We start from the raw sequence: 14,951 nt of genomic DNA on the forward strand, positions 1-14,951 counted from the left end.
CCACCCATAACTTACTCCTCACCATTTACGCCCCATTTACTTGCTGCACTCGGCTGAGCATGAGCAATGAAAACCGGCCCCTTCCACTCCTGTCTCCACTCCTTTCCGAGCAAGTGTCCCTTGCCCATCCAGTGGCCCACGTTACTGGGCAAAGCCGAGAAATAAATCAGGATTTGGGGGATTTTTTGGAAGGTAACCACCACTCTAACTGAAATTAGATAGTTGTAGAGACACTTCTGCAGATAACAGCGGGTCTGACAAATCCTGATGATCTTGCAAATCCTCTCTGGAAAAAAAAAACGCAAGTACAAATAGGATTTCCTTCTATTGAGCGTGTTTACAGAGTCCAGTTTCAATGCTGATGGTGGCAACAGAGGACAAAGAGGAAGCTGGTGACAGGAACTGTCATCTTATCTCAATCTGGAGTATGAGAAAAGCAAAGATGTAAGCAAGAAAGGAGTATTTGGGACTGGGGAAGGGGGGTGGAAGGACTCAAACCAACCTCTCAGCAGTGCGCGTGATAGATGCAAAGGATCTGCTCTCACTTGGGCCACGGATTTGCATGGCCCTGTGTAAGTCACTGCTGCGGTTCCCCAGTTATTTAGCTGCCATGGCCAAGGCACTCGTGAAGCAAAGGCGGTACCATCCTACCAAAGCGCTGCACGGCCTCATTAATGCCCGTAAGGCGCTCCGAACACGCAAAGCGCTGAGGAACGGTATCATTTGTACCCCAGCACAATCCCACCCTGCTCTCCAAACCCAAAAAGGGGAGCACAAGAAGTTAGATGACCCTCTGCGGTGCAGCCCAAGGGCCATCCACTGCAGCACAGCTCTTCACGAGGCCATCACGCCAACCCACTACCCTGCAGCTACAAGTGCTCCTCTCCCACCACGCGTCTCCCCTGCACTGCCACAATCCAAAAGCCACTGCTTAAAAACTAGTTTAAAGCACAGGTCAGGAGATCACACTCTGAAAGCAGGAGGAGGTTGCTAGAGTTTCAGCTCAGGTGGGTCACCAGCAAAATAATTTTATCTTCGAGGTTGCGGAGTCTCCATCCTTGGAGATATTTAAAAGTCATCTGGACAGGGTCCTGGGCAACGTGCTCTATGTGACCCTGCTCAAGCAGGAGGGTTGGACCAGATGATCTCCAGAGGTCCCTGCCGACCTTAATCATTCTGTGATCTCAAGGGGGTCCCTAGGCAGCCAGATCCCTCCACCACGGACAGCATACGTGTTTCACCGTACCGCATCCCACTCGCCCAGCGGCGGAGCCAACTGCTCATCGGGGCCAAACGGCACCGATGGGGCCGCGTCAGAGGAGCGACACCGGCCGAAGCTTACCGGTCTCAATCCGGAGCGTGACGCTTGATTCGGCGTTCCCAAAGCACAGCTCAAAGCCGCTCCATGCTGACAACATCAAATTTCGCACTGCTTTCACATTGGCGGGGACAAAAAGTCACAAAATCAGACAGCAGCACTGGGATAGAAACTATTCCCGACTAGCTCAGCGACTTCCCCCCGAAGCAGCACCTAAGAGGACAGCCGCACACAGAGGGTCCCGGGCGGCACGCTCACGCGACGATCTCACGCGAAACCCCACCAAACACGGTATTATTTAAGAAACAGCTATACATAGCGCTACCGTAAGCAAAAGTCCCTCGAGAAAGCATTCGCTTGCTTTGTAAATATTCTGCTCTCAGCCAGCCGTGACCGTGCCGAAGCAATCGCGGGCACACGGCTGAGAAGTCCTGCCTGCAAGGGGACATTACAGAGGGGAAAAGACACGGAGCAGCCTCGCGCCGGCATCTTTGCAATATCCCGCAATCCCCCACGGGCAAGACGGGCAGCCCGCGCTGCTGCTGAACAATGCAGTTTTGAATTCAATTAAAGTGATTATCTGTTGTGCCAAATAAATTGTGTACAGCATATATCCTGCAGCATTTTACACCTTCAGGCTCATTATTTTCTAACTGTTTCCTCCTGTTTATGCGCTTTCAAATTAAATTGCTGATAATATGCGCCAAAATAAAAAATGAGCGCACCTTGTCCGAAGAAAATTGATTCTCCTTTTTCCTGAACCGGGCGATTGCCAGGTTTTATATACTCTGTTCCTGGCGATCATTAGTAATTCAATTTTCTTTTTATTAGCCCCCTTATCTGCTGAGCAATATAGTGGCAGAGCTGACCTCTTTCGCACGGGTAAATGTTTAAAATCTTTTCCCTGATTAATTTTGCCAGTTAAGGAAAAGAGGAGAAATGGCCCGGCTCTTAGCCATCACAATGAATAAAGCTTAATGTTGATTGTGATGGAATTTCTAATGCCAGGGAAATTGATTGAACGCAGCAATTACACCGCAATAGTAACTCAAGGGAAATGGGATAGTTTTCTCCTGGCCATAGCCTTTTGGTTATTTAAAACAATCCAATTTGCAAGGATAATTATATATTAGTGTTTTATCTGCCACTTGAAATGAACATGGGAGTTTTGATACTGGCCCAGCATTAGCAGGTTATTGCTGCAAATTACTTGATATCTGCTTTCTTTCACATAAAGACGAAATTAGGCCATCAATAACCAGAAAAAGGTGGACGGGGGGGCGATGCGAGGGGCAAGAGTGCCCTCTGCAGGGCAGCGGGGAAGGGCGGCACGCGGGACACCCCCAAACCCCGCGTGGGACAGGCACAGTCCCCCCGACATGCCAAGGCCCCGCCACCAAAACACTCCTTCTAAACCATCGTTCCCAGCTGCCCCTCGCGGAGAAGCCATGGGTGCCCCAGCGGGGCTCAACGGCATCCCATGCACGCAGCCGGCTTAAAAAAAAAATGCATTAAAAAAATGCACTCAAAAGTTAGCATTTTCCCTTAAAACGGCCACCAGCACCCGTCCCCGCGCTGCGGGGCACCGGCCCGTCTCCAGGGCATGCGCGGTCCAGCGGCACCGGCGCCCTCCCAACGCACGCGCCACTATTTCGTTGCGTTTTGCCGTAACGGGGCAACCGAAAGCCGTTTCAGGACGGACATTTGAGAAAAGTTTGAAATTGCAGAATTAACTCTAGTTGGCATTTAAACGGCTCGTGTCATTTCCATGCCACACAGTGCCACTGGCGGCCCGAGGATCGGGTTCAGCCAGCAGGATTTTGGCCCACTGGGTTTTCCCCGGATAAGCAACAGTCGCGTTTCCCCTTCTTGCACCGGACCCATAATTCAGAGCCAAACTGTCTTGCCTGCTCAAGAGGCAGGAGAGACAGCCTCATCCACTGTATATATATACGTACTGTATATATGTACTGTATATACGAAGCCTGGTGCTTGGAGACAGGAGTCTGAAGTGAGCAGGTACGGGCACAAAATGAAGCGGACACCCCAGAGAAGTTAGGAAGCCAGTTCAAACGGAGAAGCCCATCAGCCTCCTCGGGCTCTTGACCGTGGCCCAAGCAGGGGCTTCTTATCTGAACGGATTTCCAACTCCCAGCAAAGCAGCGGTTTCCAAGTTCTCCTTCCCCCTAAAAAGGGCCTGAAAACTTAAACGGGGGCATGGGGGAAGAAAAGAAAAAAGGAAGTACTTAATATTAACGGCACACAAAACCCAAAAGCTGTTTTGGCAACATGAATCTGGTCCTGCTCAGCAACGGAACATTTCTGCTCCTCTCCACTTTGGTAAAACACGGGAGCTCGTACTGTGCACGCACGCCGCGCCGGCGCAAGCCTTGCGTTACGATGACCATCAGCTCTATCCGAGATGCTTCACAGCTCTACTGTCCTATCAGAGCAACTTTCATTTGGGATATATCCCAATTTCTGAGTGGTTATTAAATGTTACATTTAATCAAGTGAGTATGTTAGAGCTAATTCATAACAGCTGCAGGCTCAACGCTAGTCATGAGAGCCGCCAAAATAACCCCAAGGGAAGGGCTATCGTTTTGTGTCTCCGTTTTCTCCTTAGTAGGATCACTGGTTATGAAATGAAAACCAGGTGAATCCCAGACACGAGCTCCTCCGAACACAGACCATCAGGAGACACCAACTTGAGACCGAGTCGCAGCTGCAGGTCCCCAGCTTCTCCGCGGCTGTGCTTCACGATGGTTGCCCAGCACCTGCAAGGGAGGTCCAGCGTCTTTGCTCACACCTTAGGTACGTACCGCGGAGCCCGTGCCACGTGTCCCAAAAGCCTGTTTAACAGGGCAAGCAGGAAAACACCAAAGCTGCATCAAAACACTGCCTGCATCAGCCAGGGCTCTCAAACACCCCCAGGCCGCCAGCGGGGAAGGAAGGGGCTAATCCAGCTCTCTGCACCTACACTGTAGTACGTGAGCGAGATCAGGCACGTTTCTCCCCAGGAACCCTTCCCGCACAGACAGCCGTCAGCCCTGACGGACACACGATCTGCATCCGGCTCCGGAGCCTGCAGCTCCCGTGCAAACGCAGGCGCCGTGGGTGGTTTCTCACCGCTCAGACATCGGTACCCGCAGGACCCAGGCTCCAGCGTTGCCGCATCCATCTAGTCGGATCACAAGCCCAGCCTGGACCATCTGGCTTTTTAACTGGTTTGTTAGCTGGGCGTTGTGCGTGTCCAGACTGGAGAAGACGAGCTACATCGCTCTACTCGCAGGAAAGCCATTCAGCTGGCCAAGGACCATCCCCATCTGCTCCAGAAAGCTCCAAATCTGGCTCTTCTCTCACTACAAGAAGAGTTGCCCACAGAGGCTTGATAGTTCAGGCCTGAGAACAAGCCAATACTTTACTCTTACAAAGCAGCTGTAGGACAGCAGCTCCCACGCTCCCTCGCTATGTGTCTCTCCATGCTCCTCCTGCTCCCAGAGGCTCCTAGGAACATCTCAGTCCCCCAGATACTTCCCTGGCCCTTAGCCTTGCAGCTTCCTCCAAGAATAAAACTCCACGAGCTGACTCTTTTCCCCGCTTTGCACAAGCGCAGAGTAATAAAACAGCCCTCCCAAAGTCTCTCAGATAATCTGAGAGTCAGGAATTATACCCACAAGCCTTCACCCCGCAGCTCCCTACTGGACCACAACGAAACCAGAGGACACCTACCATTACACGTATATATGGTATTATCCGAGGGGAACTAAATCTGAGCAACATCTGAGCTGCTGAGGGGGCTCACACTCCCTCTGGTCTCACACCAGACCATGGGATGCTGCCTTGAAAATGTCCCAGCCCGTCTGACATCCAACCACCTCTTCAGACTAGATCACACATGTCCCTCAGGGCAAGAGTCCGAGCACACGCGTGAAGAGCCCAGCGGCAATTCCACAGCTGTAGAAATCGCTTTTTGTCCACGCGATCACGGGCAGCTCAGCGCACGGGCAAACTACAACGCATCTGCGGAGCGAGACTGCTAGTGCTCAGCCTTAACCCAATGCCAAGCAGGTGACGCCAAAATGCCCAAAATTCGCTTTGCAGTTTCAAAGCCCTTAAGATTCTTGCCGACCTTCGCTGCTAAGCGGTTGAGCAAAGCAGCTGTGTTGCTCCACAGCTGCCTCCCTGCTGCACAGAGCTGCCGTTGTCGGGAGACAGAGCGTCTGTCAGGTCCTTTGGGATCCCCCGAGATGAAGGTACAACGGAGGCTGGATCGCCAGCCGCCATCCGGAACTAGACACCCCTATGATACTAGTGTTTAGTGCTTGATGTTTTAGCAGCGAGGGGACAGCTTGTAAGCATGGTAGGGAAAAGACCACACAGACTTTGAAGGGATTACACCATCGCGTTGCATCTTAGGGAACCTCTCAGGAAAGAGGGCACACCGCCAAGTTCGCAGAGTTATCACGTTAGGTGAAAATGTACCGAGAAAGATCTGAACTGTCCTCTTCACAAGAAGACCTATTTAACGCAGCTACGTCTCAAGAGAAGCACTGGCAGCATCTCCACAGAAAGGCTGGACAAAGCAGTAAGAAATACAGCAGAAACAACCTTGTACCGTCCCTGGGGATGAGAAAGGCGGCCTCGGGAATCCATCCCCAGCTTTAATTGAGTGGTCCCAGTCCCATTTGACAGTCCATTTTCCAAGGCTGACGGCTGGTCTAGCGGAGTAGAGAGTCCCTCTCTGTTACAGAAGGCAGGAAAGGAATTTAGGAGGCATTTTACAATTACAGTGGGGAGAAGGGTGGCAATCACTTTTAAATCACCTTCTAAAACACCAGGGTCTGTCTTCCCGCTAGCACAGCAGGACACGGGGAAGAGGGCTCACACGTGCGCACACACACACAGGGAAGGAAGGCAGGGCACTTCCTTTTGCTTTTAGCCATTTTAAAACTGGAGCAAGACGTTTTTGCAGTGGGTGACTACCATCTGCAAAGAAAAAAGCCACACACAAACACTCAAACAAGGTCACCGAGTTTTATTAAAGCAGACACTCCCTTCCACATCTACGAGCCAAGCCTGCAGAGCACACAGATCCAAGCACTTCACCGCAGTCGCTTCGACCTACACAGCTCACAACTCTTAAAAGTTAGGGTTTTGTCTCTGCTAGACTTGACTAGCAACTCTCAGGAACGGTCCAATAACCTGATTCCGCTTTTGGGCAGGAGAATGAACTAGATGCTTTCCCAAAGCCACTTCCAGCCCTGTTTCCTATTTTTTCCACTTTCTCTAAACTACTTTAGTTGCCGTCTTCCACTCAGATCAAGGCCAGCAGCAAAACCATGTTTCTACACTAACTACATATTTTCAGTCTGAGCTGGTTTAAGATCAAAAATCTTTTCTTTATGGGAACATTTCCTTCAATCAAGAAATCATAATACATTCCCAGAAATACACGGGGTTTTGGCAGCTGCCAGTCAGGCTCCCAGGAGGGCAGAAGATTTTAATCCATTTTGCATATTCTTAACTCATATGAAGCTTTACTTCTGTTGGGCGCACAGTTTTACTAACAGCTTCTAAAAAAAAAAAAGGGGGATGCTATCAATACACAGCTGTAATTCACAAAGTTTCAATTTGAGCTCTATTCTGCCCTGAAAAACACCCCTAAAAATAGGTAGGTGGGGAACAGAGCAAGCTCTGCAGCCATTCTCGGTGGCACAGCAGCTTAGGAATGGAGCTGGTAGCTGTCTTGTCCCTGCTCTGCTGAAAGGATCCCATTTGGCATCTCCAGGAGGAAACCACAAAACCCAGAGACAATCCCCAGAGAAACCTGGGGTTAAGGAGACAGAAGAAAAATGAAGACAACATGGCTAGAAATAGCAGGTCATCAAAGGATTTGCTGACATCCTTAAATTAAACAAGCTTCAGCCCAAAGCAAGGGGATTGCCAGAACGCTAGACCACTGGTACCACGGCAGAGTTAAATGCAACCTTACTCTCCCCGCTTCTACCTCTCCCATGTACCTTTTTCTGCCTCCCAAAGCACTAGATCTGAAATTGCCCCCCAGCATCCTCTCCAACCCTCCATTTTTTTCTTAATATGCGTGTTTGAGGAGGGATTTAGCTTTTTCTCCTCCTCTCCCAAAAACCTTTCCCCTTTCCTGAACTACAGATCTTGATTCTTCTCTTTTCTTCTGTCAAGACATAGCGATGTCTTAACACACGTTAACACACAGCTATTTGTTGGAACATGAAATAACTATAATCACACACGTAAACTCCGTAATTGCAGTGCAGAACAGGAAACCGCACAAGCGTCTTCCTGAAAACAGAGGCCAAGCAGCTTTACTCTTTGAGCCAGACCGCAGCTACGTCACAGCCTAAACAACCCTCCCCACTCCAACAATACGTGCCATCACGGTGCCACCAGCCGCACCGTCGCACTCGAGTGAGCAAAGCGTGGGCACGCAGCCACAACGCGTTTCATATCAGCAAAACTGAACCTCGGGGCAGAGGGTGAAGCCTCTTGTCCACGATCGTGTAGCCATTTAACAGCAGAACCAGACCAGACGGGAAGCATCGACGACCGGTTTCGCGCGCGTAGGTGCAGCTCTCCGGGCCCCAACAAGCTGCACTCTGCTCTGAGAAGCGTCAACCCGAGGCAGCAGGACACAGACACACGGTACCTGTTCATGAGCACAAAGCATCTGGTACCAGCAGACTACCACCACACACTGCAACAACTAGAAAACACCCCAAGAGAAACACCAAACTCTTCCCACGACACAAGGCCAAAACCCAACAGAGCTGCCAGAGAAACAGTCACTTCTCACCTCAGTTCGGTTTAGGCTCAGAGATGACATTCGGCAGCCTTTATTCCTCCAGCAATTTCAATTTTAACCCAATCACATATAAAAGCCAGACTCCTGCAGACATTGCACTGGGGTACAGGTGCATCAGGTAGGGCTGTAATTGCTAGAGGAGCATCTCACAATGCACACAAGCTTTTCCCTTGTGCAAAGATTATCCAGTCTTATGTGTTATTACCGTCTCCGCCACCCTCTTCCCATTAAGCCCCTCCTCAATCATTTTTCTATTTGATACCTGCAAGTCTAGCAAAACCATGTTAAAGGCCAAGAAAAGCTTTAAAACAACCCTGTCCGGAGATCTCGCAGCACAGACATTGACAAGACAGCTCTGGGGCAAGGCAGGAGCCTTACTCTGGCCAAGACTCTTCTCCTCAACATTTGCCCCCGGACTGACAGCAGCAGATCCACCTCCACGAGGACCCAGAAACCCATTTCTGGATTCCAGGAGCCTCCCTTGGAGCTGCTTCACCAGCACGCGGCCAGCAAACACCATCGCTGCTTTTGGACGGTTGTTCCTACCTTCCTTGGCAGAGACCTGCGCCCGGGTGGCCGGCAGCCTGCACAGCCTGTGCTTGGTGATCTGCACCAGGCCCTTGGGCGAGGAGCGTTTCGGCGTCGCAGAAGGCTTCCCCCGCGAGGAGTTTTTCCTCCTGAGATGGAAGTGGCTTCTCAGAGGTGTCGCAGGGGAGGAGCTGCTCTTCTTATCTGCTGGGGAACTGTGAAGGCACAACAAACCATAGTTAGAAGATCGAGAGGTCACCAAAACACACTGGTCCCCTTGCCCACCGCTGGGAAGAGAAGCCAGGTCTCCAAACTCCATTCTCCTGCACGCTGCTCTCCTACGCAAAGGCAATAAGACATGTTAGACAGAAAAGTGCAATAGGCAAATGCAATGTACTTCTGGCACAGCGCAGATGGAGAATGAGGTGTTTGACAGTCGAACTCAGCTCACTGCCTTCTGGCTTCCGTCCAACAGATGCAGGGGAGAAGACAGCGTCCTTTCGAGAGCTAGGAGGATCAAACCATGACAGCCAAAAAAAAAAAAACTTTTCCAGGCACCTCCCTCCAAAGTCATCTTCCCAACGAGATCTAGAGACCCCAGAGTTTTAGCCTGGGCTCTGTAGAGCTAGGAGGATCAAACCATGACAGCCAAAAAAAGAACTTTTCCAGGCACCTCCCTCCAAAGTCATTTTCCCAGCAAGATCTAGTGACCCCAGAGTTTTAGCCTGGGCTCTGTCACCGGCTCGTTGTGTCACTTGAAATAGTTGTGAAGGCCACAGCCCTCAGGTCTCAAGAGCCTGTGGCATTACTGAGAAGGTGAGAGTGAGAAAGGAGTCAAGATGCCCCCACCGCACTGAGCGTATTTTTCGGTTAGGTGATACCACGGGGTCACACGGCTGTGCCACCAAGCTTCACCACATCCCACCTCTCCCTTCCCTGCAGCACTGGGCCTCCATCCATAAGGGTCCCAATCCCTCATCTGTTTCCCCTCGACTCCCAGCCCAGTTCAAACGTGTTTCTACATAACACACCTTTTTCTCCCAACAAGCTTCCTTTATATCCTTCCCATTGTACTCTGTCCCTATCGGACACGGCCAGAGAGGAAAATTCACTCCATAAGACCCAGGACCGTGGATCCATCACTGATGCCACAAGGAGAAGGGAAAGTGAGTCTTCAGGGAGGACACGAGCACTGGGCCTACGCTGGCGGACAGCACAAAACGCGGAAAGGAGGCAATCCACACCCAGAAGAGAGGGGGGAACGGTGAAAGCAGAGCATCACTGACAACACCGTGGCTTTTCACTTGCAGTAACAGATTTACGGCCAGGTATCACCTCTTCCCGGCATGCACGAGCCCGCACAATTCATTTACTGCCCCCACCTCCATCCCAGAGCCTGCCAAGCGCTTTACGATGACAGACGATAAAAGATGCAGTGATTCAAGTCGCTTTTGCTCTCGCCAGCCCCCAACATAATGAGGCTCTGAGAGTTTGAAAACAAATCAATACGGAAAGCAAGCTATTTCCTCCCCTCTGAATATTAGTATGTTATTATGGTCGGGGAGGAGTCTCCTAAGTGCTGTGGCAAAGTCCTCGGAGAACAGGGATGGGAGATGAGAAGAAAACCCACCTCTGCTTGAAAGATAAATTCAGAGTTACACAGACTGATAAGAATTAAAAACCTGACGCCTCACAATGAGTCCACACAGAGCAAAGTCACCACACCTGGAAAGGAAAGCACAAATATACCCTCCCGTATCATTATAATTGCACTCAGACGTCCACAACGCACGTGCACTTCATATTATCATCTCATTATAAGTCACTTTGGCATTATTCAACACAAAATCTTGCCCCAAAGGGCTACGAGCATAAAGAAAAGGGCATAAAGACTTCCGTTGAAGCCAACGGACATGAAATAAAGCCAGTGCAACGACAGTACTCCGAAGACGGCAAGCAACCTACCACGAGCTTCCTTTCCTCTTGATGATTTTTGTCCGACTCTTCACTTTATAACCAGAAAGCGCAGTGTCACCGAAGGAGGACTTCACCCCGCCGTGACCGACAGACGCGTCGCTCAGGGGCAGCAGCGCAGAGCTGGCCCTAGAGACCCCGGTGGCCCCAGCCTTCTTCTGGTCCTCAGACTGCCACCTGAATGCTGACTTGGAGGTGGAGGGAGAGGTCTGCAGGCTGGAGGCTTTCCATTTATACTTGCTGGGGGAAACCCCCAATTTGGGCTGCAGTCCAGATTTCTTCAGCTTTGCTCCCAAGTCTGCTTTTGGCGATAGCTTAGCTGCTCTGTCTGCCCCGCCAGCGAGCTTCCTCGTGCCATCAGAAGCTCGAGGGCTGATCCATCTTTTCACAGCACGAGAACATTTACCAGGGTTTGCAACCCACGTGTAATTGGTTTTCCTGAATTTCAAAGCTTTGCCGGAGACTGACGTTGAGGCGGCCCTTTGGAGACCGGTCGCTTTGGAGAGCGCTGAAAATCGACTCTTCGTTGGATTCACCCCCACCGCCGAAGTCGCAGCCTGAGCAGGTCTAGAGCGCGTCTCGGCGTTTCCGAGGAGCTTTGGCTCTCCGAGAGCATCTCTGACCTGCTCCGAGCCAGATTGCCCCGGGACCGGCGGCTCCGGCTTCTTCCACGCCGAGCGGCAACCCGGCTGGCGGCTCGGCGCGGCCGGAGGCTGCTGCGGCTCCGACTTGAGCGTGACGGCGCTTTCGCTGGCAGTTCTGCGGGCGGTAACGGTGCTCTGGGCCACCTCGCCGGACAGACGCGCCGTTCTCAGCGCGCCCAACACGTTCGGGTGCACTGAGCTTGCAGACTGGTAGGAGGAATTAAAGGAAAGCGAGAAAGAGGGCTTTCGCTCGTCATTTTGGCTCGTGTACAGAGAGCTAGAGCATTTCTGCAGATTTTTACTGCCATCCGGAGCAGCCACCACCTTTTTCAGCCCAGAAACATCACGATAAGAACTCACTCCAGCAAAACTTTTAGTGTTTACAACCGGGCCAGTCCTCTGCGGCAGCTGGATCCCAACGACTATGTTACCATCCGTAGTCAAGTCCACGTGCCTTTCGGGGGCTGCTCCGTGCAGCTCGGGCGTCTGGCTGTCCCCTTGGCTCGCAGACCCCTGCGAAGTGCTCACGCTCACGTTGCTGCCAGTGTGACAGGCCGGTCCGGGCGGCCGGTTCACGAGGGAGTACTTTTTCCTCCAGGAGTTACCCCGGCGCGGCTGGAAATCCCGGGGAGCTTGCTGGGAGAAGCCGGCCGAAAATGCCCCGCGCCTGCCGAAGGAGGGCTGCCGGGGACTCCTCCACCGCGGCGTCGCAGAAGGCAGGGGCACCGGCGCGTTTCCATGGACGTTTTTATGGTCATTTATGAGACCTAAAGACAACGAGACAGCGCCTGTTAATTGCCGCTCCCACAGGAGTTTTACAATATCGCAGCTCTGCAAAACGATTTCCTTCGCGTCGCAATGAAGGCAACCGCTCTGCACAGGCTCACACAGGCCAGGTTTTAGATAATGCACGCTGGAAGAAAAACTTAAATATTTCCCTCGATCCTCATGAAAGTCGATAACAAAACCTATTTAACAGGACAGCTCAACACGAGCCTGAACCACAGAGCGAAACCACAGATTTACCAGACTCTTCCCACGCACCGCGCAAGTGCTGTTAACCACCGTTCGCCCCTTTACGCTCATCTTTGCTGCCAGTGCCAAAACCATCGCTTGAATTATTGGCTTTGGAGCCTAATAAAGAAAACGCTGATTTTATTTCCAGATATGACTTCAGATCTCCTCAGAGCTTATAAAACACTTCAAATAAAACGGATTACCACAGGATTTTTTTGAGCCTTGTATTTTAGGCGCATGCCAGCGCGGAAAAGTTTCTCCTGCTGCCAAACAGGAGAGTTCACAGAGCTGCCAAAAAAGCAGCGTCGGCAGGTCCGCCAGCTGCACTCCATCCCTGAGCCGTACACAATCTACCATAATTCAGTTTAAAATGTTCAAATGCGCTAAGAGAGCCAGGAATAACTAAAGAACTGCCGGAGAGAAATCAAGCTTCACCGCTTGCTTTACTCCTCTCTTCCCCCCTTTAATCACAGTGATCCTGTGAGGCCACCGGCAAGAGAACAGCGGGTTTTCGGTGCCAGAGGTCTGGCCAGACAGACCCCAGACAGATCTCCGCGAGGCCCGAGCGGAGTTTGTGGCCTTGCTAATGAGGAAAAATTACCTTGGGGTCTATAAATAGAGCGAGATGGTGCTAAGAATAAGCGCCCGGTGTCCCCCAGGGCTGGGAAAGGGCAGGCAGACACAGTCCCGCTTCTCTGCGGGGTCAAGGAAGCGCTGGGGTGCGAGGACGAGGGCCACATCCCGCCTCTCCACCGGGAGCAGCGGGCCCAGGCATCGGCGGATGGCCAGGCTCCCCCTTACCCCAGCAGGGACCCCCGGCCCTGCAGGGACCAGCAGCCTGGGGGTGTCACTGCCCCCGACCCCACCCCGGGGACCCTCTGGACTCACTCCCTGCCTCCCTCCCTCTCCCAGATACCTGGGTCCTCTCTGCCTTCTGCCCCCACCACACCTGGGTCCCCTCCTCTCGCCTCCCTTTTCATCCAGGACTTCTAGGTCCTCTCCCTCCCCCCCCCACCCCCGGACGCCTGGGTCCTCCCCCCTCCCCCCTCCCAGGGCACTCCTGGGCCTGCTCCGCCTCCCTCCCCCTCGAGCACTTCACCGTTCCCTCCCCCCTCGGGACACCTGGGTCCTCTCATCCCTCCACCGCCCCCCACCCGGGACGCCTGGGTCCCCCCACAGCCAGACAGCCAGCCCCTCCCCCTCCCCGGGATGCCTGGGTCCCCTCGCCGCCTGCCCCTCCCCCCCCCGGACTCCTGGGTCCCCCCGCAGCCAGACAGCCAGCCCCTCCCCCTCCCCGGGATGCCTGGGTCCCCTCGCTGCCTGCCCCTTCCCCCCCCGGACTCCTGGGTCCCCCCGCAGCCAGCCAGACAGCCCCTCCCCCCCCAGGGACGCCTGGGCCCCCTCGCTGCCCACCCCTCCCCCCCCCGGGACGCCTGGGTCCCCCCCACAGCCAGATAGATAGCCCCTCCCCTCCGGGGACACCTGGGTCCCCTCGCTGCCCGCCTCTCCCCCCCCCGGGACGCCTGGGTCCCCCACAGCCAGATAGATAGTCCCTCCCCCCCTGGGGACACGTGTGTCCCCTCGCTGCTCGCCTCCCCCCCCCCGGGACGCCTGGGTCCCCCACAGCCAGCTAGCCAGCCCCTCCCCCCCCCGGGACGCCTGGATCCCCTCGCTGCTCCCCCTCTGACCCCACCGGGACGCCTGGGCCCCCTCGCTGCCCGCCCCTCCCCCCCCCCCGCGACGCCTGGGTCCTCTCATCCCTCCACCGCCCCCCCCTCCGGACGCCTGGGCCCCCTCGCTACCCGCCCCTCCCCCCCGGACGCCTGGGCCCCCTCGCTGCCCGCCCCCCCGGTCCCGCCGTACCCTGCAGCAGGCGGATCTGCCGCCGCAGTTGCTCCCTCTCCTCCATCCCCGCAGCTGGCAGCGCTCCCGCACGTCACCGCCCCCCCGACGAGCTACGTCATCACCCCGCGCCGGCAGTTAACCGGTCACGTGAGGCGCGCGCCGTCACGTGACGCCCGGCGCCGCGGCGCCACGTCGCCATGGCAACGGCGGCGCCCCCGCGGCCTGCGCGCCCCGACGGGGCCCGGCACCGCTGCTAGCAGTAAAAATCAGTATTTACGAAGTATTTCCATAGGTTCGCTCTTCCGTTCCTAAGGAGAAAATTCATTAATACCAATAAAACTTTTTAAAAAAGCCGTAACAGTGCTTCAAGGCGGCGAGGAGATAAAAATCCCTGACAAAATTGTTCTTAAACTATTTGGGAAACAAAAACCGAGCCAAGCAGCTGTATCAGGATCCTGCTAAAGGCTCTTGTGATGGGAACACCGTCAAAATAATCGATTATCGGCCCCGGGGCGCTTAAAACTGGCGCTGCCTCCTGGGGCATCTCCCTTCCCAGTGCGGCTGCGGCGACCTCCGCCCGCCCCGGCTCCGGTCAAAGAGCGATCCCCAGGTAAACACACGACTGGCCCGTGTGGGAAAGCAGCTAAATTATTAATTTATTAGTAATAAATTATTAAAAGTGGGTTTAGCGGCCTTTGGCGGCTGCCTGAGAGCAGCTCCATCACCCGGAGTTTCATAACCGCTCTAAACCGGCAGGAATTGGCGCTTCTGCCAAAAAACGCCT

General features: G+C 53.7%; 1 protein-coding gene across 1 annotated transcript in view; it reads right to left on the minus strand.

Annotated features, from left to right (window-relative positions):
- The window catches only part of ZC3H3 (zinc finger CCCH-type containing 3), a 142,363-nt gene extending 128,069 nt beyond the window's left edge, over positions 1-14,294 (minus strand). Inside the window, exons 1-3 of the mRNA XM_064507945.1 lie at positions 14,186-14,294; positions 10,653-12,072; positions 8,706-8,902 (exon numbers count right to left, since the gene is read on the minus strand). Coding sequence (XP_064364015.1) covers positions 8,706-8,902; positions 10,653-12,072; positions 14,186-14,231 — 1,663 coding nt within the window. The 5' untranslated portion in view covers positions 14,232-14,294. The remainder of the gene's footprint in view (positions 1-8,705; positions 8,903-10,652; positions 12,073-14,185) is intronic.
- Between the last annotated feature and the right edge of the window lie 657 nt (positions 14,295-14,951).

This window comes from Dromaius novaehollandiae, chromosome 2 (assembly GCF_036370855.1).
Source record: "Dromaius novaehollandiae isolate bDroNov1 chromosome 2, bDroNov1.hap1, whole genome shotgun sequence".
NCBI lineage: Eukaryota > Metazoa > Chordata > Aves > Casuariiformes > Dromaiidae > Dromaius > Dromaius novaehollandiae.